General features: G+C 42.9%; 3 protein-coding genes across 5 annotated transcripts in view; 2 read left to right on the forward strand and 1 right to left on the reverse strand.

Annotated features, from left to right (window-relative positions):
- The window catches only part of LOC143510920 (cilia- and flagella-associated protein 337), a 19,826-nt gene extending 14,835 nt beyond the window's left edge, over nt 1-4,991 (forward strand). For 2 of the 3 annotated variants that reach the window (XM_077000794.1, XM_077000793.1), the window contains exons 17-20: nt 1-60; nt 814-923; nt 1,063-1,209; nt 4,593-4,991. The exon at nt 1-60 is cut by the window's left edge and continues 101 nt beyond it. In XM_077000794.1, coding sequence (XP_076856909.1) covers nt 1-60; nt 814-923; nt 1,063-1,209; nt 4,593-4,730 — 455 coding nt within the window. In that variant the 3' untranslated portion in view covers nt 4,731-4,991. Of the gene's footprint in view, nt 61-206; nt 267-813; nt 924-1,062; nt 1,210-4,592 lie in introns of those variants that run through there. The other variant, XM_077000795.1, reaches the window with a different exon arrangement.
- Nucleotides 4,992-7,193: 2,202 nt separating this feature from the next.
- Nucleotides 7,194-17,472, forward strand: fam20a (FAM20A golgi associated secretory pathway pseudokinase). The gene is made up of 11 exons (XM_077000797.1): nt 7,194-8,144; nt 10,256-10,449; nt 10,778-10,828; nt 11,938-12,016; nt 12,104-12,196; nt 12,954-13,069; nt 13,291-13,471; nt 13,767-13,876; nt 14,170-14,251; nt 14,331-14,390; nt 14,678-17,472. The coding sequence occupies exons 1-11, from the start codon at nt 7,816-7,818 to the stop codon at nt 14,958-14,960; spliced, it is 1,578 nt and encodes a 525-aa protein (XP_076856912.1). The 5' UTR covers nt 7,194-7,815; the 3' UTR covers nt 14,961-17,472.
- prkar1ab (protein kinase, cAMP-dependent, regulatory, type I, alpha (tissue specific extinguisher 1) b) lies at nt 16,875-22,450 on the reverse strand. The gene is made up of 11 exons (XM_077000805.1): nt 22,319-22,450; nt 21,231-21,435; nt 20,909-21,076; nt 20,610-20,701; nt 20,465-20,526; nt 20,311-20,357; nt 19,948-20,106; nt 19,764-19,824; nt 19,291-19,412; nt 19,132-19,213; nt 16,875-18,849 (listed from the first exon to the last, which is right to left on the reverse strand). The coding sequence occupies exons 2-11, from the start codon at nt 21,405-21,407 to the stop codon at nt 18,677-18,679; spliced, it is 1,143 nt and encodes a 380-aa protein (XP_076856920.1). The 5' UTR covers nt 21,408-21,435; nt 22,319-22,450; the 3' UTR covers nt 16,875-18,676.
- Nucleotides 22,451-22,722: the final 272 nt, after the last annotated feature.

Genomic DNA, 22,722 nt, shown 5'->3' on the forward strand with positions numbered 1-22,722 from the left:
GTTCAAGGGGATCGGCCAGAGTGAATAGGATCTTCAGTAAAGATTTCTGTCAACAAACAGGTTGGCCAGATCACATGCAATGCAAAGAAAAAAATACTGCAGACACACACATATCCATGCATGGTCTATATGTCTTTCATAACAGCTTGCCCTTAATTACTCATAACCATGAGTCATGAGTCTGTAAGCTTGTTTTTCACTTAAAGTGCTTAGAATGAAGAAGTGAAGAATGCAGGTTGGAGTTCCACCAAAGCATCACAATCATTGTAAGACAATTAAGACTAGACCCACCTTATATGAAAATTGAGTATTAATAAAATGAATGAGACCCTGAAGCATTTGACCCAATGACTTAGAGCTCAGGTTCTTCCTGGTTCTTTCTGAACCTTCTGCCCTGTGGAAATCAGCACTTTTTTCAGATGTGTTTGGAACTAAAGAAGTCTAGACAGGCTGAAAATAAAGCCTAGTTCTTAGCTTCAGGTCCCAGAATACCTTGAGCCTCTGCCATGCCAAAACAAGCGATTAGCAGAGCTTCCCACCATGCCAGGTGCGGTCTGTAGTGAGTGCAGTCGTCTAGACGATCACAATATGGCAAGTAAGGTTTCTGCTCGTGCTCAGAGTTCCTACCTTCTCTCTAGGTAGCAAAACTCTCCCAGTAGCCTGGACTTGGGTCATAGTATTTGAGTTGTTGTTATGAATCTAAAATGGCTCAATGGGTCTAATAAAATTCACTTTTTGCTATTTTGACATGGTGTATTTTGAGGTTTAGATTATACCTAGATGGTAATAGCAGTACACTGACTGTGCTTGCAGCATCTGTTCCAAACCCGGAAGAACATCCGTCTCTGCATACTTCAAACAGGGAAAGCAGAGCTGAACTTTTAAGCAGTTCTGATTCTTTTTCACCTGTTCTTCAGAGCAAGGTTAGCCAAATCTTATCCTCCTCTCTTAAGCACCTTGTATTTTTTCAGTGAAGAATGTTGTCTTATTTAATGCCATCTATGAATTTTCACTCACTATGGTTCCTCATGGTCTTTGTCTACACATACCACTTTTACCCAGGAAACAATATGGGATCACATGTCCCTGGATTTGGAGAAAAAGATGGCCATCAGGCAAGACAGGCGACTGGTGTTCGGTGACATTGATAGCACCAAGCTATACCGCATTGGCAATGAGTGCACACCTTTTCAAGCACTCAAGACAGTGGTTAGTTTCTCTGATAACACTGTACATAAGAGTGCTTTTCATACATCTACGTGACATCTCCATATGCCCTTCATGATGATATCCACCTTTATAAGTGTTTGTAAAAGCTGGTTTCAAGAGGCGTCATCAATCAGAAAGGCTGTTATCATTGTTGAAATTTTATATGTGAAATGATATATTAGGTTATGAAAGCTAACTTTGCAGTCCATTGTGGTTCTGGTTTGTCAGTTATGTGTCATAGCTTGTAAGTTGGTTGGAAAAGTAAGTTTAGTGCTTGGCACTTTGGTTAGCATGAAAATATAATGTAGAACACTTTACCTGTATAAGAGAGACTGTCCTTGACAGATTTAGGTACATGTTTCTCTCCTTATGAGAATACCAAGTGAGGCTAGTTAGAAAACTGAACAAACTCAACAATCTGAACAAACTTTGACACTTCAAAACAGGCTTTGCATTGATATGACATTGATACTAATAGTGAAAGTGTAGTAATACTGTACTTATTTAGTACTAATACTGTACTAATTACTATTAACAAACGTTCATATATTCTGTATGTATATACTGTATATTCTCTGGTTATTTAACTTTATATATTTCTTATTAACTTGATAAGATTTCTTGAATACCTGTAGCAGCACCATGAGATTAGTTATTATCAATAATCATTAAATAATTATCTGTAAATGATTTTCATTGTCAGTAAAGTGTTAGGTGTATTTACTGAGGCGTATATGTCAAATAAGTGTTGTTTTGCTGTTTATAAGGTTGTTATTAATATTCATGGTAAGGCCATGCATTCTAATGAAGTCAGAGGCAGGCTGACACTGAGGTAAGGTGATATTGAGGAGATTTTCACAGCAGTCTTATGACCAGCAGCCATGTCAGAGGACTGGGTGGGTTCCAGCAAGCCTTATGTGGCCAGCTGTTTCACATTATCAGCATCATGTCACTCTGACACTATGGACCTATGTCAGTGTCAGTTCACTCTGTCAGCTGTGATATTGCGCTGTGCCGTTTCAACCAGGAAAGTGTCATAACCTTATGTCTACAAAAATGTACGTCACCTGACGTAGGTGTTCTCAGCTTAAAATCAAAAATGGAAAAAGCTGCCTTATTAATTTCTCTCAACTAAATCTTTATAAATGTTTATGTAGGTTTATGTCACAAATGATTTATGAATCGTGGGATTGCTTTCGACATGCTGTAAGACAGTTAGTGTGTCAGGATTGATTAGAGAAGAATCCAGTAAATCTCTCTGGATTCTGTCTGGGAAATAACAACTAACTTTATTCTACACCTCTTTCACAGTAGGAGACATGGTAGGTGATGGGTCTCAGTGGCAGGCGTGGTAGGGTGAAATGTTTCAGTGAAGGTGATGTATTTGGTTGGTGAAGTGTCTCAGTGGCAGGTGTGGTAGGTGATGTGTCTGGTTGGTGATGTGTCTCAGTGGCAGGTGTGGTAGGGTGAAATGTTTCAGTGAAGGTAATGTGTCTGGTTGGTGAAGTGTCTCAGTGGCAGGTGTGGTAGGGTGATGTGTTTGGTAGGTGACGTGTCTCAGTGGCAGGTGTGGTAGGTGATGTGTCTGGTTGGTGATGTGTCTCAGTGGCAGGTGTGGTAGGGTGATGTGTTTGGTAGGTGACGTGTCTCAGTGGCAGGTGTGGTAGGTGATGTGTCTGGTTGGTGATGTGTCTCAGTGGCAGGTGTGGTAGGGTGATGTGTTTGGTAGGTGACGTGTCTCAGTGGCAGGTGTGGTAGGTGATGTGTCTGGTTGGTGATGTGTCTCAGTGGCAGGTGTGGTAGGGTGATGTGTTTGGTAGGTGACGTGTCTCAGTGGCAGGTGTGGTAGGTGATGTGTCTGGTTGATGATGTGTCTCAGTGGCAGGTGTGGTAGGGTGATGTGTTTGGTAGGTGATATGACTCAGTGCAGGTGTGGTAGGTGATGTGTCTGGTTGATGATGTGTCTCAGTGGCAGGTGTGGTAGGGTGATGTGTTTGGTAGGTGATATGACTCAGTGCAGGTGTGGTAGGTGATGTGTCTGGTTGATGATGTGTCTCAGTGGCAGGTGTGGTAGGGTGATGTGTTTGGTAGGTGATATGATTCAGTGGCAGGTGTGGTAGGTGATGTGTCTGGTTGGTGATGTGTCTCAGTGGCAGGTGTGGTAGGGTGATGTGTTTGGTAGGTGATATGATTCAGTGGCAGATGTGGTAGGTGATGTGTTTGGTAGGTGACGTGTCTCAGTGGCAGGTGTGGTAGGGTGATGTGTTTGGTAGGTGATATGATTCAGTGGCAGATGTGGTAGGTGATGTGTCTGGTTGGTGATGTGTCTCAGTGGCAGGTGTGGTAGGGTGATGTGTTTGGTAGGTGATATGACTCAGTGCAGGTGTGGTAGGTGATGTGTCTGGTTGATGATGTGTCTCAGTGGCAGGTGTGGTAGGGGGATGTGTTTGGTTGGTGAAGTGTCTCAGTGGCAGGTGTGGTAGGTGATGTGTCTGGTTGGTGATGTGTCTCAGTGGCAGGTGTGGTAGGGTGATGTGTTTGGTTGGTGAAGTGTCTCAGTGGCAGGTGTGGTAGGTGATGTGTCTGGTTGGTGATGTGTCTCAGTGGCAGGTGTGGTAGGGGGATGTGTTTGGTAGGTGATATGATTCAGTGGCAGATGTGGTAGGTGATGTGTCTGGTTGATGATGTGTCTCAGTGGCAGGTGTGGTAGGGTGATGTGTTTGGTAGGTGATATGACTCAGTGCAGGTGTGGTAGGTGATGTGTCTGGTATTTGTTGTCGATTTGTTGCAATGCCCAGCTCGGCGCACAGTGCATTTTGGCTTCAGCAGTTGAAATGCCTCAAATTGGTCTAAGCCTGGAGGCTATAGCACTTAGGGCCAGAGAAGAAGTGAGAAACAGAGGGTGTGCAGGGGCGAGTGTGACAGCTCGTGTGAGAGAGTGCGGAGGCGTGCGCCAGTGTGTCTGATCATGGCAGGCTTAGGAGAGGGAGACATTGTTATGGCAACCACATTGCACAAGATGAGCTTTCGCCTGGGTTGCCACCATAGGGATTAAAAGTCTTTAAAAAGGAGATGAAAACAAATTAAATGAAAAATGACAAATGAAAATGCCTTTTATAGCCTTTAGAAAAATGCTGCTTGAGAGGACTGCTTGCACTTTTAATTTGTTTGCACTTAAGGCTGTTAAAAGGGCAGGAAATACTGTCCCTTGACCAGTTGGAACAGCATGACTTTGTGATTTACTCTTTCTTTCATCTCCCACACACTTTGCCAGTAATGAAGGGAAGCTTGCTGGGGCCCGTTTTCACCATGCCAAATGATATCCAGAAGCTTTCAAACGTTAGTGTCTTTCCATGTTCTTACGGACTGTCTTGGTTTTCCAGGAGATGAGCCAACCGGAGGATATTCCCACAAGGCCAGAGGTGCTGAGCAGATCACAGGGTTACTCACGAGCAACTGACCTGAGCTCTGCTTTACTTTCAAGTGACAGTTCTGGACATTCTGGAACCTTCAGTGATTAGGCCGTGGAATTAGAATGTTTCATCATAGCAGTTATTTATTTACACTTTTTAAATTGCATGACCACTGAAGATTAATGTTTGTGTTTGTAACTAATGCTGCAATTAACCCAAAACAAGATATAAATGTACTAATGTTAGCTCCTGGTCGTATTAGGGATGAAGTGAAATGAAGTACATACAAAGAGCCATAACTATGGTAACTTCTGTTTCATAGCTTGAAGCTGTATAAACAGAATTATTTTAACAATAAAGTATCCTCTCTGCTATGAATAATGATGAATTAAATATTATAAATATTTAGGCAGATTTATTGCAAAACACAGTTCTGCTTACATCACTTTAATTCTGTCCTTTGATATGTATTAATTCCATATTGTCTTAATGGAATTTTTGGAGAAATGTTTTTGAGAAACATTCCCAAATGCCTCTAACAAACTTCAGTTGCAGCTGGTGTATCTGCCCACATGTCCTGCCCCGGATCTCTCACTTATCCTGGATTCACAGGCCAAAGGGCCCATTTTGTGTTTGTGTGTGCACTGTGGCCTGCCTCCTCTGTCTGCTCTGGCCTTGGGGTGGGTGCACATACCAATTACTGTCTGCAGTTCCGCTCAGAGAGAGCCACTACAGAGACTAATTGGCTTATACAGGCAGACAGGAAAAAAATACTTCTATCATTGCCAAACGCTGGTGTGGACACAAACGCTAGGTTGGGTTGCTAGGTTGGGTTGCTAGGTTGGGTCGCTAGGTTGGGTTGCTAGGTTGGGTTGCTAGGTTGGGTTGCTAGGTTGGGTGCATCACATTTTTGTGTTTTACTCCAACTTTGGAATGTGCTTGTTCAACTTCCTGCTGGAGACCTTTCAAAACATTTCGCCATTTTTAGCCTTGAAGGCACACATGTATTTCGCCTACATGAACAAAAGGTGGCTGCACAAGGCTCGGACTCGCAGGTCTGTATTCCTGGCAGTATATCTATGCTCGGGGAACAGTTTTATGTTCACACTCATCACATTCTCCTGCAACAAGCGGCCATGTCTGCTCTTCGTAGCTTGGCAGGCGTTCCAGTGCACCTCAGCCGAAAGCAACGGCAGACTGTGCTGTGATTGGTCAGCCGTTCTGCCCATTCAGTGAAGAAAAAAGCTGGAAGGTCATGAGGGTGAATTAGTCCAGAAAAAACAAACACACACAAAAAAAAAACACGAGGTCGAACTCGCGAGGTCGGAATCTTGAGGTTGGCCCAAGCTCTCGTCGGGGAATGTGGAAACTCCCGATCCGGACGGAATGCATTTTATACAACCCACATTTGGTTGTGACTATAGGAGTGGAACAGGAAAGGAGAGAGGAGGTGGGGTCCAGAGAACTGGGGGACTGTACAGGCCATTAACAACATTAACAGAAGGCATTAGAACTACATTATCAGACATTATTAAGTTAAAATCTCTCTCGTCTTGCCCCTGTCAAAAACATTACAAATTTGTTTTAATAGTTGTTTTAGTAGTTGGCAATAGCCAAATATTTTCCAGAGTTTTTAAAGATTTTGGAGCAGTTTATTTTCAAGATTCTCCTAAAAGATAACTCTGGACATGGTGTTATGCGCTGGAAAAATTCTTGGAAACTTTAGACTTGCTCTCTGTAAATAATCCATGAGCACAAATGAAAATAACTGGAATCTTGAGGAATGAGGAATCTTGTTGAGGCTTTTGCTGATGCTTGAAGAGAGGGGGAAAGTGTCTGTTCTGTAACTAATCAAAACCTAAGAGCCGTCGAATAATCTCACTTTTCTACAGCTGATGTCGCAGGTGGAGTAAAGTCCTGAACACATCTTTCGGAGAAAGTCCCTGACCACTCTGCCTCCAGACCAGCGTACACTAACCTCACCCACACCCCTCCCACTCTGGTTCCTTTAAATCCCTGGCAAACTACCAGCGATGATTTCACAAAATAGTAGTAGTAACAGACAGGGTGTTACCCAAACACACAATCCCCAGCTAAACATCTGGAAACATCAACAACATGAACAGCTGCAGTTGCTGTGCCATGTTTCCTTGACAAGAAAGGTTTTTTTATTATTTCACCTCTGTCACTTTTTAATTTAACCACTGTCACAGCTATTTGTCTGAGATCAAGACTGAAACAGACTCTAAAACAACACTGTGTTTTTGGAGTTGCACACTGACCCTTTCGTGGAGCTGCATTTGGCTGTGGTTAAATATAGTTCTTGGTTTAGTGCAGCAGTTTTGGTCTTCGTACCTCAGTGTCTTGCTGATTTTTCTCTCACTAAGACAATAGCTCAATTTTCAATAGCACATGACCTCAAAGTCATTTTACTGGAGGACACACACACACACGCACAGAGAAACAAACAAATGTCAGATGTTCAAAAATATCATGGCAGCAGCAGCAGCAGCACAAGCTGAGCTGGGAAATGCCCTGTGCGTCTGCTCTTCTCCTCCAGCGCTCTGTGGCAGTGGCTCGTTCAAAGCTCCTTCTGCCACCCTCAAAGCAAAGAGAAACCGAGCGGCGTTCCTGTCATCTCACACGATGAGAACACAACGCGTGCTGACGCTCGCACGGGACCGCCCTCTATCCCTCCATCTCTGTCACTCACGCTCTCCCCGCTCCGTGACTGTGTGCGAGTATATTTGGCCAGAGGGATGTGTCTACATGGGAAGTAGGTGCAGCTGGATTGGTGCCCAGAAGTGAGGAGCACAGTGCTTATCCACGCTGAAGTCAGAAGGGAGAGTGGCCCAGAACAGTGGCGGAGGGCTCAGTCTCAGGCTGCCGCTGGAGAGGACGGTACACACACACACACACACACACACATGTGCGCCCACACTGCCTCATTCAGCCTGAGCCCAAACCTGCAGGCGACCAAAATCCCGTGGAGCTACTCTCAAGAGCAGACCAAAACATCCACCCAAGAGACCGGGAGAGTGAGATGGCCTTCTGAATCCTGGACCAGAGAGCTTGGAGTAGATCACCCTTTTTCCGTCTTCCAAATGAGACGCACCTGACGCGCTGTAGCAGTGTAGTCTCTCCGACCGTGGTGAGCGTGGTCAGGCTGGCCCGATCCCTGCTGACGGCCAGCATGAGGAGGGACCGTCTCCTGCTGGTTGTCGTCTTGGCTTCCATCCTGGCAGTAGATGCCTACTTTGTGCTCATGCCCAGGCTGCGAGCATGGTATCTCCTGCCCAGGAGTGGCTGCACCTGCCAGGGGTTTAACAGCAGCGCAGAGCACAGAGGACGGGCACGCCAGAAACGACCCGACGCCACCTCAGAGCAAGGGACCAAGGTTGAGAGGCTTCTCAGCCACCCTCTGTACAACATCCGTGTACCAGAGCTATCTCCAAATGAAAGGCTACTGGAAGAAGAGGAGCTGTTGGGTTATTATAGGAAGAAAGTGACCCGTTGGGAGAGGTGAGTGTTAACGTTCACCTTGTGTTCATAAGATTAGCTGTTCACCCAAAATGTACTGCAAACAGTATGGGGCATACACTGTGTACTCACTGTGTAAACAAAATCATGCATGAAAAGTGCACAAACAGAAAGCAATCAAGTTCACTCAAGACAAGTATGCCTAACTAATCTAACAAGTAACATGCTTGATGTAAAGATAATAGTTTATGGTTTGGTGACTGTACACTAAAACCATCATTTATAATGTCTCATTTGATTTGCTTGAGGTGTTAATGTTTAATTTGATCACAGTTCCCTGACATAAGAGGAAAAGAGCTGATGGAGAGAAACATGTTGGTAAGAGGTAAAAGGAAACCTCTCTTTTGAATAAGAGTGTCACTCTCTCATTGCTGTTCAGAGTGTTGCCAGTCTGAGGTTAGCGATTAGAAGTGCAGATATTTGAACACTGTGGATTAGGACACGTGGAGCTCGTCTGTGGCTCAGGACTGTTCAGAGTACAGGGTCACAGAGGCTGACAAAGCACCACCCCCCCCCCCCCCCCCCCCCCAAAACACACACACACACACACACACACACACATGCACACACAGCTTAAGTGTATTTGCCCAAATGCTTCATCAAAATTAATATTCAACACTGATGACCTTCATGGTATAAAAACATCTGCAGTGTTTTTGGATTTTTGGATAGAATGTAGAAGCAATGAAAATATAATATTAATATTTATAGTTCTCATTGGTATGAGAACAGATGCAGCATTTTTCTGTCTGGTTCTCAGTGTACAAAATTGTAGGACATTATATTTGTAGCCTCCCCTGTTCACCTCTGGCCACAGTCTAAATGAGAACATCATGGTACCTGGAACCACAGACACCTCACACACCTTGAGCGCCAGTGAAGATAGAATGCCCTTTTCAATGATGATACAATATGTATTATTTGTAGCTGCATTTAATTGTAAAGCAACATTGCAAACACACCAAAACAAAGTTATTGGTTAGAAATATATTCGAATAATAGCTACATTTACTTAATAGTAGAAGGAAAATAGTACAGCCAAACTGTTATGGCCCCTACTGGAACAGTGCCCCAAATTATAATCCTGAGTCATCTTTGCCCACCACTGAATACTATAATTCAGGTTGTGTTGTGTAATCTCTCTCTGGCATGTGGTTTTTGACTTGCTGATTAGTTAGCGTCACTGATTGGGGAAACCGAGTAAGAGTCATTAGTAGTTCCTGTGGCTCCCAGCCCCGTCTGCTTATGGTGTGGTTATAATATCAACATGGCTGTCCAAGCTATATGACCTCCCCACATCCAGGGCACACCACACTGCAACCCAATCCAGGATAAGTGCTGTTTAAATAGGAGCAGCTCAGATGGACGTGGCGAGAGGTTTTGTGGGTTTTTGGCTGAGGTTTCGTGCACAGGTTCATGTGTGGGAGATTTTTTGGACGTCATTTCTACACCATTTTTGGAAAGGTCACGTTGACAGCTTTCAAGCTAGGGCAGCAAATATTTGCAGCCTGGAGGATCGATACTTTGAGGTGATGGTGCTGTGCATGCAAGGATGAAGTGATACGCTATTTAGATAAGAAATCAGCAAGCAACCTGTACACAACTGCAAATATCTTCAGAACAGAAAAGGAAGCTGTACCAGCATCATATTAAGACAACCTGCTGCTGTCATTTGTAAGATAGGATTTTAGATGCTTAGGTTACAACATTTGGTGTATAAATATATATGACATCAAACAATGTTATTGTTAATAATAAAATAATATAATAAAACAATATAAATAGTAAAATTAAATAATAAAAATAATCCCATGTTTTTAACACTTCAGCTTCAAGACACCTGGAACTGTGAACACTCAAACTCCCCTGCCTGTGGGGAGTGACATCTTCAATATTTCTTATCAAAGCCAAAAAATGTCATGTCTATCAAAAAGTGGAGGTTAAAATCTAGTCCTTTTTACTAGTCATTCTGAAAACCTGCTGATATCTAAGTTAGCAATCCACCAACCTCACCTGGCACTTTGTGCTACGGTAGGACTCTGTCAAGGTTTGCACTGGACATCAGTAAGCACAGTGAAATGCTTTCTCCTCAGACAGCAGCAGCTGTACGTTGAGGCCGCGGCAGCGTCGAACATCTCGTTGCCTGAACAGCCTGTAACCTTTGACCCTAAAGCCAACTGGCTGAAATTCCATTGGGGGATCAGCCGCTACGCGCTGTACTCCGGCGACGACCGCAGCATCGACCTGTTACTGCAGGACATGCATAGCGCCCCCGTCATCGGCGCAGGTGATTATTTCCTTTCATGAACGAATTTGCAATAATTATTTTTAATTACTAAGTCATAATGTGCAATGCCTAAATATTATGGAAGCAGGACATGATCGATTGCAAGTTTTTTCTACAGCAATCTCCTCAATGTTCCTCTAAAGTCGCCCCGGAGAGAAAACAATAAGTTTCTAGAATTTAAACGAATAATTCAACATAAGTCAATTCACCTGTTTGATTAGGTTATACTGTACTATACTCGAACATACCGACATGTGCGCACCTGTTTGCGCGGCTGGCTCGTGCGTCAGGTACCAGCGTCTGATGGTGGCACCTTTGTCTCTCTCAGATTACACTCAAGATGAAAAGGCCTTAAAGGGCGCGTGCGACTGCTCTCAAGGTAAGTTTTTATGTCTCTAAGTCTTTACTGTTCCGCACCAGTCTGAGCTCTTCGACGGTCTACAGCAGAGAAGCTGCTCGCCCCTGCGCCCCTCCGGCCAATGTCTGTTACCATTGCTTTCATTTAAGAAGTTGTAGTGTAGCCTAGACTATATTGCCACTGCCTTTGTTGGGCATTTAGGATACCGTATCATTTAATAAAGGCCCTCAACTGGAGTGCAATAACCCCAGAGCTGCAAACGAGCACTACCCGTAGAAAGCAGCCGGTCTGTAGCGAGGAGCCTGGGATCGTGGTGTGTAGCTCCACCACTCTCCCCTCAAACCAGACCAGCCTCTTAGAATCACACAAACACGGCAACAGCAGCAACAAATCTAATCTGTGATATTTTTTAAACAAAATTTTGTCCTCTTTAAACGATTAATTTACATATAAAAAATTATGTCTACCACACTCTTGCATGCTTCATAATGGATCAAAGTTAGAAGCGTTATCATCACCAGGCAAAAGACCTTGTTCTTGTCCTTGTTCTCAGCTTTTTCGCTGTAGTTTGTTATTGTTTTTGGCTGAGGCGTCGTATTCTTTTGAGTTTCTGCAAGGATCTGGAATTTGTGTGCTGTTTTGCGGCAATTCATGACTCACCTGTTTTGAACTGTTAATACGACTGTCTCGGAGTAGCTAAAAGAAGGCAACCGCGGTGTGGTTTCGAGGTTGGAGGCAGCCTGCCACAGCCAGCCACAGCCTCTGACAAAGCACAGGGAACGCCATCAGTCAAGCACAGGGCACGCAAGCGCCAGTAAAATAAAGAAATACATTTTCAAAAGTGTAATTAAGCCATTACTGCCAAGAGTCTGCATTACGCACACAGTGTAATTGAGCAATTCAACCCCATGAAACATTATCGTTAGACAGTACCAGTTTCACTAATGCACAAAGCTGCACAGTAAGATACAGGGTAGGCATACACTACATAAAAATCGTTAAATAATTCAAAAGGTACACTGAAACTCCACTGAAAATGTTACAATTTGTTTAGAATTAACAAACCATATAGTACAACTTATCAAATATCTTATTATCCTGGCAAATAATAAATCTCTTGTACCGTTTAGTGGTCAAACCAAGTGGTCATCACCTGAAACTGGCTTTGAAGTTGCAAGACTTTGGAAAGGCTATGTTCAAACCTATGAGGTGAGTCCACGTGAAGTATTATAAAGTGACCCATGTGTTGCAATGTGAGTTCCTACTTCAAAGTGATCAGTGATTGTGCCGGTTTAGACAGGAGAGACATGAGGTGACACCAGACGACTTCTTCTACTTTGTTGACTTTCAGAGGCACAACGCTGAGATCGCCGCCTTCCATCTAGACAGGTTCGCTCTTCATTTTCTAACTCATATTTTGTAGTAAAATGTTGCAGAAGAACGAAGAACTTTGCAGCAGTTTAACTGAATTTAATTGCCTGTGAATGGAGCAGCTAAATCAAGAGAAGAATGGAAACAGATACATTTCCAAAACATACAGCAGTGGTGAGGTAGATCTTGCTCAGGGCAGAAACATTTAGAGTCCCTATAATAAGCACTTATTCAAAAGAGGCTCCCTATAATGAATGTTTTCCACTGTAACTGTCTAATCTCTACAGAAGATCCTCCTAAAGGTATGATAAACTACACAAACATCAGACCACCCACAGACAAATCAGGACTGATCCCCCACAGCAAGAATAATCACTGTTTATAGCTATGAGTAAACACACATCATATTTCCCAAAGCTATGTGAGGCAATACCATTGATTGTTACCATTGTTTGTTGAATATTTTATGTGTCAAGACAAACAGTTTTCATTATGAATTGCAATACTATATTATTATTCATGAAAGTGACTGATAAGTTTAAAAAATCATCACTTCACAGTTTTGATCATCTTCTCAGAAATGATTGTTCAGTGTGTAACTGCTAGCATAATTACCTTAATGTCATTCCATTGTTCATCTTGCAAGACACCAGTAAACCCATGAAAACCCTTAGGTCTTGGAAAAATACCAACCTTCACAAGGCAGGTGAAACAAGACTTGCTTTGTCTATTGTCACTTTCACTTTATAGTCATTCTTTATATCATTCCGTTTAGAGTCCTTGATTTCCGGAGAGTTCCACCTGTGGTTGGAAGACTCATCAACATTTCAAAAGAGATTTTGTACACTACTCACAATGATGATCTCCGGAGTGTCTTCTTCACCTCTCCAGGTGTGGTGTTTCCAAAATGAGAAAATAAATGAACAATTATTGATGTACAACATTCCAATTGTACAGCACAGACATTTCATTAACTAAGCAGCCAATGTTCTACTTTACAGATTTTTACACTGACAGCTACAACTGGTCCACAACAAACATATGTGTCTCTACATTTGTTTAGCCCGATACATGAAATTGACATATCTTTCACATTTTTTTCCCCCGGCCAGCCAACAACACGTGCTTCTTTGCCAAGTGTCTGTACATGTGTAAGACAGAGTATGCAGTGTGTGGGCAGCCAGACGTGCTGGAGGGGTCCATGTCAGCATACCTGCCTGGCCTGAGTCTTGCTCCCCGCATTTCCATTCCCAGTCCCTGGATCCGCTCTTACACCTTCACTGGGAGAGAAGAGTACGTTGAGCCGTCACCGACGCTAGCAGCCAGAACGTACACTTTGCATTTTGTTGTTTGCTTCATTTTAACGATGAAGGCATGCCAATAATGAAATAGCATATGTTGTGTCTTAGGTTTTAGAGAACTCAAAGTAGGCACCCTTTACTTTGATGACAGCTTCTCTTAACTAGCTTCATGAGTTGAGCTTCCTGATATAAATTGAACAAAAGTGTCTCTGACAGCCGTTGGCTGATGTGGACCTTTGACAGATTTCTGAGTGGAGCTGTCTCCAAGGCCTGTTTGACTATTGCAGGTGGGAAGTTAATCCCTCATACTGTGACACGATCAAGAGCCTCTACCCTTACAGCTCTGGCAACAGACTACTCAACATCATTGACATGGCCATATTTGACTTCCTCACAGGTACTTGAGCATGAATGTATTGTAAGCCAATCAATGGCCTCCAGTTGTCATGGGGAGCTCACCAGTCAGTACTGTAGTATTCCATGTTCCAGTTGTCACGGTGAGCTCACCAGTCAGTACTGTAGTATTCTATGTTCCAGTTGTCACGGTGAGCTCACCACAGTCAGTACTGTAGTTTTGCATGGAAGTCACTTCTTGCTCCATTTACTGTAAACAGCCTTCTATATTAAACACCATTGTCCTATACTTTTCTATATTAAACACCAGTGTCCTGTACTGTTCTTCTGTTTTAGGGAACATGGACAGACACCATTACGAAATCTTTACTAAATTTGGTGATGAAGGATTTCTGCTTCATCTGGACAATGCAAGGGGGTGTGTGTTCCTTCGTAGTGAATGTTCTGATACATCTCCATTTTAAATCTGATGAACTAGATTAGTGTGTGTGTTGCAGATTCGGAAGACACTCCCACGATGAGATGTCCATTCTGGCACCGTTGATCCAGTGCTGCATGTAAAGAATTTTCTTTATGAATAACAGAAAATTATTTTATTACATTATATTTGCGTTATAATGGGTCAGAGAAAATGGTGAATATTACAAACAACATTTTGCTTTGTGGAACTCTATGGGAGGTATGGGCCTTGAGTAATTCTAAAACCAACCATTCACCAAATAAGTACTCTGAATGCTGAGTCATATATTAATTTTTTTTTAGATTTAACATTCCTTAGATGGCGAGTACTAGCTGTCATACTTTAGCCACTACAGCATGTTTGAACATACTAATATTCTTGCAGCATCAAGCGTTCCACCCTGCTGAGGCTCCGCCTCCTGACCCGGCCCGAGTATCGCCTCAGTGATGTGATGCGGGAGTCGCTTGACCAAGATCCTCTCAGGCCCGTTCTGACTGAGCCCCACCTGCAAGCCCTGGACCGACGGCTGGAGCACGTGCTGAGGGCTGTGGTGAGGTGCATGAAGAGGCTGGGTGAAGCGCAGGTGGTGGTCCCAGACTTTGTGGAGGCCACTGAGAGTGAGCAGGAGAAAACGAGGTCACGGACGCAGAGGAGAAAAGACAGATGAAGTCGAGGCTCAGGAACGTTGAGTCATGGCTGCCCGTTCAGCAAAAATGTCTAGCTGACAGTAAAATGTGCAGATGTATGAAGACTACAAATAATGTGGTGAAAATCTTCAACCGCTTCACGTTTTCAGAAATGTCAACAGCCTTCTAACAAGTCTCTGGTTCGGAGATCTCGAGGAGAAACCTCATCCTTGTGTTTTCTTCACCTCCATAATCATTTATGATCTTTTTTCATAATGAATGTAAGAAAAAAATGTTGGTCCAACAATCTGCTCATTTTGGCTCCCTTTTGAACACTTATTAATGGCAGCTGAGCCTTAATTATCTGGAATGATCACACAACGACTCCTAAGCATGTTGGAGAGAGATGGAGAGGGAGAGAGGTGAGGTTGATTCGCCACAGTAAAATGTGTGCTGTAAAAACGTCTAAAACAGACAGACTTTATGACTCTCATTCCAGACAGCACACAACAGTGTAATCCTTGGCTTTCTCTTCTGGATGCAGCTTGTAGGCTTTCAAGTGTCATTTCGAAACCATCTGAACAAAGTCATCCTAGGTATCCCTGGGCAACACTGTCTTGCCAAAGCTTTGTTTCAGCATGTGATATGAGATTTCTTGCAAAAGAAGTGTTGACGGAAGGTTCTCCAGCAGGTTGTAATTTGCCTGCATCATTGCTGCTGCACTCTATTGCCAACCAAATGTACAAATATATATTTCAGTCTAGGAAATTGAAGTATTCAACAGGCAGCAAATGTTTTTGAATTTTTCTTTTTACCTCATATGTTTGATTTTTTAAAGCTTGCATTGTCAACCTGAAATTGCACTGAAACATCAAGAAACCAAAGTCAAAAGACTTCTCAGTCAAAATGTCAAAGACCCAAGCACCATCAAAAAGGTGTGGCCTAGGTCCTCTCCAAAGTCCTGTTCTGACCATAGTTCTGTTCTGACCCTAACATCCATCCGAGCTTCATGGTGGGCCTCATTTTGGCCGTTTCCCAGCACCTTGTGTTTTGTGTTCTTGATTGCACAGCTCAGACCTTTTGAGAGCTGTAACAGATTAAAACAGTGAACCATTCGTGGTTCCCAGAAGATACAACTGGAACTCTAGGCAGTTGGCTATTACAGTTTAAACACTATAAACCAAAATATCAGGCTAAACTGTAGAGAACAGCCAAATCTACATGGAACCAACGTATCTGGGCAGTCTTACCTCCTGTAGGTAAGACCTGTTTTGGCACAAGCACGTGTGATTTATAGTTGGGCCGATGTAAGTTTTTAACTAAATTATATTTCATTTTTTGGTTTTGGACTGCCCCCTTGTGGTGTGGCTATGTGGTGAGCACATAAAATACATATACATTATATTGCCAAAAGCATTCAATCACCCATCCAAATTGTTGGAATCCAGTGCTCCAATCACTTCCATAGCCACAGGTGTATAAAATTAAGCACCTAGGCATGCAGACTGTTTTTACAAACATTTGTGAAAGAATGGGTCACACTCAGGAGCTTAGTGAATTCCAGCGTGGAACTGTGAAATGATGCCGCCTGTGCAACAAATCCAGTCATGAAATTTCCTCACTCCTAAATATTCCAGTCAACTGTCAGCTGTATTGTAAGAAAATGGAAGAGTTTGGGAATGGCAGCAACTCAGCCATGAAGTGACAAGCCACATAAACTGACGGAGCGGGGTCAGCAGATGCTGAAGAGATGAAACTATTCTTGCGGCAAAGGATTGACCAACATCATATTGAACTCTATAAATTAGGAATGGGATGTCATGTAAGCTCATATGTGAGTGAATACATTTAGCAATATAGTGTATATTATAGTCCTACATTGACAAAACTGGATGTATTCATACGAGTTTTTCCAGCTATTTACATCAACAAAAAACAAACATGGTTAATTAATACCACTTTTATAACTTTTTTTATTGCTTAAACTGCCATTAGGACAATCTATATCAAAAAGATTATCATCTGGGCAAGACACTGGAAAGCAACAATTTGGGTAGAAAAACAGAAAGAAAGCAAATGGTGCACTGTGTCTAACAACTGCAGTTCAAACGGTGCACTGTATCTGAACAGCTGCAGTTCAAACGGTGCACTGTGTCTGAACAGCTGCAGTTCAAACAACTGCAGGCTTCACAAAATCAGCTCAAAAGACTCGTCTAGCAAGGACATGTACTTTTTAATAACAGAAGCAAAGGCAAGCTAGATTAATATTGGTTCATACAGACATGTTCATAAGACCACTCATCAATCCATTCATTTATAAAGACACACAGTGCAGTACAGTGTAACAGTGACTGTGAGTGAGAAACTCAGGGATAAATGTTCTGGGCATAAAAAAAAAACCATTAATAAATATATAAAACAAAGCCAGAAAGTTTGTGAAGTTGAACAGAAATTAATATGAATACATTTCTCACAGTTAACAACAGAAATATTGAAGTTCTGTGTGGTTGAAAGTCTTTCTTGATATGCGTATGCATAAAATAAAACAATGGACGCGATTGAAAAATCCTTGTAGCACAGCGTACTGTGGAGCCAATGTGCCACCTCATTCTGAAATGGTGGCCTTCCTCACATGAATTCTTCCCCCCACAATTAAGGGTCTTTTCCTGATTATGCTTTATGTTCTCTAAAACTTGTGAAAAGACACAGTTCGCAACAACCGCATGTTTCTGTGCACAACGAGCAGAAAGAAGAAGCGTGTTTGCATGTGTCCCTTATGGCACCAACTTAGATCTGATAACAAAATGGAATGACGTTAAAAATCACGGGTGAGGACTGTGAACATACTGACAGCATTTCTAATACTGGTGCTTAGAAACCAACTTGCACATCTTGTGACTGTGGGTTATACAATCTTTATTTTTGCTCAATTTGAATAAAACTGGTAACATGCTAATTCCAAATTAGCTTTTGACCAACTTTTTGGATAATGACAGTAAAACTGTCCTGACCTGCACTTTGGCACTGGCTTTGGAACTAAATTAATGGTGCGCTCTTTCACACTGACCCAGACAAAACCAAGACACAAGCCAGTTTTTTTTATTCCCAGTGAGAGTGAAATCTGCTTATGGAGTTTAAATTTGCTGGGCCATAAAGGAATAAACCAACTTGAAACCTAATAAGACCGTGAGCTGGGATGACGGTGAGACAAGCGGACGGCCCCTCCAGTGCTACGTACGGTCAACAACCACGTCTACATGTGTGAAAGAAACAGTAAACTGGGGAACGCAAAACGTGTAATAAACGCTTAATAAAGATCTTCATAAGCATGCATACAGTCACTGTATAAGGATGCAGAAGATGATGAACAACTACTTCAGCTTGTATTTTTTACAAAACTATTCTTAGAAAACTACTTCAATTAAAGTATAGCAAGCCAAAAGAAAATGCAAGGGCTCTCTTGAAAAGAATTCTTAAAAAATATAATCTCACTCCTCCCCTCTCATCTCCCGTCTACAAGAGCTTAAAATAAGTCCAAAATAAATTCTGTTTGATTGTCTGACTCTTCACTGGTGTGTCAGAGGACGTACTGACGGTGTTCGATTTGACAGCATGCACACTTCTGTAAGGAACGTCGAGTGCGGATGGTGAGCAATGATGCAACGAAAAGTAGAAAGAGAAATAAAAGCTGGCCGCGTGTGTGGACCCTGCTGTTGAAAGGAGAGTGAGTGGGTGTGTGTGTGTGGGCGGGGAGGCCTCAGACAGACAGGGAGACGAAGCTGTTATACTGCTGGATGTTGCGTTTCAGGATGTCGGAGCAGGGGCCCAGCACTCGCTCAAAGCGTGGTCGGTCCAGCTTCACACACTTCAGCGGGCCGCGGGCCACCACGGTGGCAGCGCGGGGCCTGTTCATTAACAGAGCGATCTCACCTGGACCAAAGACACAGAGGAAGGAGTGGCTTATCTTTCACTAAGCACAGGAGAACTGATTTCCCAGGCTGACGAATGTCTGGGCTAAGACAATCATCAGCCTCATGTGACCACATAGCAAGAACACTGAATGTCATCTCTGAGGAGCTCCACTAACTCCTGAAAGGTGTGACTGATCATGAACATAAACAAAATTGCTGAAGAGATGCAATATAAGCAAAAAGCTGGAAGATCATCATGTAAATACATGTAGAATAAAAAAGAAAGAAAGAAAAAACTCACCGAAGTAGTCAGAGGGTCCTAACCGGCCAACCTCCACAAACTCCTCGTTCTCGGACCTCCGCTGTAACACGGCCGCACAGCCCTACAAAAACACGGAGGATGAGAGACACGGAAAAACACAGCAGGCAGTGATGGCAGAGGGAGAGAATGTGATGGCACCTCCAGGATGATGAAGAACTCGTCCCCGGGCTCTCCCTGCACCACAATCTTCTGGCTGTCCTCAAACTGCACTGGCTCTAGGGCGTCAGCCACCGTCAGACGCTCCCACTTGTCCAAGGACTCTGGAAAAGCATGCAGGACCTACTTACTGCACCTTTACATCATGATACTAATGCACAGAGTTCCTAAATTAACTGGATCAGTAAACAGAATTTTATGTCTCATAACCAAAATAAAATTGGTTAATTCAGATGGAAGTAACCCTAACCCTAGACCTAAAGGATTTACTGAAGGGAAAATGAAATGTTATAAAAATTATTAAAGTAGAAAATGATAGTGAGGATACTGACAAAACTTTATGTAAACCCACACATAGACCCTAAAAAATAGCACTGTGAACCCAATATATACATATATAAAACACTCCATTACTAATGATACTCTATACCGTTAAAACCCCAAGCAATACTTACCTAAAATAGATACTTTGCTAAGGAATTCTTCATACATCTTCCTCTTTCTTAGAGTACTTCCCTAAAACCAAACACAGGGGGTCAGGATGGGCAAATAATAATTAGCGGTTTGTAACACGCTTATTAAAGACTTCTACTCTGCCGGTCGGTGTGTAGAGATGTACTACTCGGTCTGCTCCGTTACCATCAGAATTCGTCTGTAGCTGTCTCTGTCGATGCCCCACAGTTTGACATCGGTCTTGGCCCTGACCGTGGCAGCTCTGGGGGTCCCATAGATGAGCGCCAACTCGCCAAAACTGCCGCCTTCCCCGATGCTGGTCGCCCACTCGCTATTTACGTAAACCTGCCCAACACAGTGTAATGATTGGCTGGGAGGCGGGGCTACACAGTGGCTCGAGAACAGAAGTGCCGCAACACTAAGTGGGCAGGTTATGTTCCTATTAACATTGTACATGATTTGAACCCAAATGGCATGCAAACTGCAGTTAAGGTGGAATATCCACAGTATGAATAATGTGCAGGCCAATTAACCCAAAGTGATACTTACATCCATTTCGCCCTGATCGATTACATAGAAATTATCACCTTCATCACCTGGAGAAACATGAAAGAAAAAAGATGCAAGGGATTTAAATTCAATAATAAATAAATTCAGTTCAGAATGATTCAGTAGCAAATTCAGTAAGAAGTAAAGGCTGCACCTTGTTGAATAACAATCTCCCCAGCAATGTAGGTGACTGGAAACATGGCATCAAATATGTCACTGAAAGAATAAAGAAGAAAGAACTGGTGGGTTAGAAGGTGACTACTCTTCCAGAGATTACAGATAAATAAATGACTGCCTACCTTCTTTCATTGTCATCCAAGTGTGAGAAAAGGACGTTCTTTTCGATTGCCTTGGCCAGTGCCGCCATTGTTTTGTAGTCTTTAGGAATTACCTTAAAGAAAATGACCTTGTAAGTTTTTACAACCCTTTTTCATGTTCTTTGGCTTTAAACACAGTCTTGACATACGTGACCATAGCATGTGTTCATCAAGCCTGTTTGTTGGCCAAGCAAAGTCACCGGGAAATGGTTGCAGTTGGTCTTTTAAGCATGAATGAGTATGGCCACAGAAGTGTGGTTTGTGTAGCGGAGGAGACAGACCTTTCGGACATAGGAGGCGGCATCCTCCTCAGTGTAGACTTCTGCACTGATGGCTCCCCTCCTCCGGCGACCTTTCACCACCGAGTTCATGGGAGGGGAGACCTCGTCTTCTCGAGAGTCCGACCGAGAGCTGCCCTTCTGCTGATTCAGGAGCTGCTTAGCCTCCTCCTGCAGGCGCACAGGGAGCGCACAAAAGACACACACCCCCACACACCAAACACACACACCCCCAGCTACAGTTACACTGCATGAGACAATCGTGATGCAGCATGACGGAGCGACTACGGAAGCAAATGCGATTAAAGCCGTGTTAGGAAGAGACCTTCTCAAGCCTCTCGAAGTACTCTCGGAGGAAGGCCATGGGCCTGTCGGGCCGGGACGTGCACAGCTGCACGATGCAGTCCTTCAGCAGCTGTTGGATGTTGTGCTTCTGCACATAGTGCTCGCACTCACGCAGACTCCTCTCCTCCTCACTGCTGCTCGTGCTGCCCGACGCCATGCTGACCTGCGGCTTCTGACCTTCTGACCTAGGGAAAGTGAGGAAGGAAACTAGTTAGAAATGGGCAGAGTTTGTAGACCAGAAAGATCTTAGTAAGTGTGAAAAAAAGCACTTCACTCAAACAGAGTTGCTAGACTGAGCAGTGTTCTCTGCCAACAACTACAGATGCATGAATTACAAAAAATAAAATAAAAATTGCACCCATAGCTGGTCAATAAGTCAGAAATCAGAGAGAATAAGTAAATTTTAGTGTATCATTTTAACAATTATCACCGTAGCTGGTCATTATGACAATAATCATAGCTAGTTTTTTTTCTAATGGGTTGTCCATAAATGGGGCTGCAATAAATTAAACTAATAAAATGATTCACTTACAATTTTCCATTATATACTGTATGTAGCTACATTTTAAGCCTTTTCTCCACATATATCGAAAAACCGTCATTGCCTATCGCCGCAGTAGATAAATGGATAACGTACTTGAACAAAAATGAAACTAAACAACAACAACAAAAACCAGATGCAACCCAGAAATACATCTTGCCCAGCTAGAAGCTGAAGTGCGGAATGGCGGACGGATGGCTACATGACTCCAGGGTTTGACAACAAACCAAATGCATCAAAGCGCCACGTTCTACATTTGGGAAAACTCAGCGGCATGAAAACGCAGCATACGTTATTTATTTAACGCTTCTAGAGAAGGAAAATTAATGTCGTACAAATATTAGGTCCGCAGATCCGACGCCATCTTTATTTGTATCATAACAAACGACAGAAGCGCACAACAGCGGTTAGCAAGTTAGCCCATCTCTAGCTAGCAAGCTACATTTCAGGATGGCCGCTAAACGCAATTTTAACGTCAGTCTGTAACACCGAATGTGTGCGACAAGTAATATAATATAAAATCTTACCGAATCCGACTGTTTATTAGATAGCTTCAGATAGCTTCTTTTTCTCGTCTCCTCAACCCTTGGACGCCTGCTACACCGGAAACGGTCAAGACCAATCACAAATTGGCATTGACGTCAATTCTCTTCGTTTTGACACGGAAGCTGTAACCACTGGCAACCTTAAAGGGGAAATGAACGTGTCGTTTTGACAAAGAATCTGTTTCTTCTTTTCCCCCTAATGTTCTTAAGACTCTCAAACAAACATTGCCGCCGAAAGCCGAACAATATACGTATTATGATATAATATATCATATAAACAAACACAGAAAATATTTTCTTATATACATCCATTAAATTAGTACAAGACTAAAACAACCTTTATTGTGCACGTGATTCTAAATTACTAGCACTGGCGAGCAAAATTT

Source organism: Brachyhypopomus gauderio, chromosome 3 (assembly GCF_052324685.1).
Source record: "Brachyhypopomus gauderio isolate BG-103 chromosome 3, BGAUD_0.2, whole genome shotgun sequence".
Taxonomy (NCBI): Eukaryota; Metazoa; Chordata; class Actinopteri; order Gymnotiformes; family Hypopomidae; genus Brachyhypopomus; species Brachyhypopomus gauderio.

Excerpts from the sequence above, each read along its gene's own strand:
- fam20a (XM_077000797.1), top strand. The coding sequence starts at position 7,816 with ATGAGGAGGGACCGTCTCCTGCTGGTTGTCGTCTTGGCTTCCATCCTG. Across the intron at positions 10,829-11,937 it reads CGCGTGCGACTGCTCTCAAG|TGGTCAAACCAAGTGGTCAT; the intron begins GTAAGTTTTTAT and ends TGTACCGTTTAG. Across the intron at positions 14,252-14,330 it reads CATCTGGACAATGCAAGGGG|ATTCGGAAGACACTCCCACG; the intron begins GTGTGTGTTCCT and ends TGTGTGTTGCAG.
- prkar1ab (XM_077000805.1), bottom strand. The coding sequence starts at position 21,407 with ATGGCGTCGGGCAGCACGAGCAGCAGTGAGGAGGAGAGGAGTCTGCGT. Across the intron at positions 20,702-20,908 it reads CCGCCTCCTATGTCCGAAAG|GTAATTCCTAAAGACTACAA; the intron begins GTCTGTCTCCTC and ends ATTTTCTTTAAG. Across the intron at positions 19,413-19,763 it reads TAGCAAAGTATCTATTTTAG|AGTCCTTGGACAAGTGGGAG; the intron begins GTAAGTATTGCT and ends ATGCTTTTCCAG.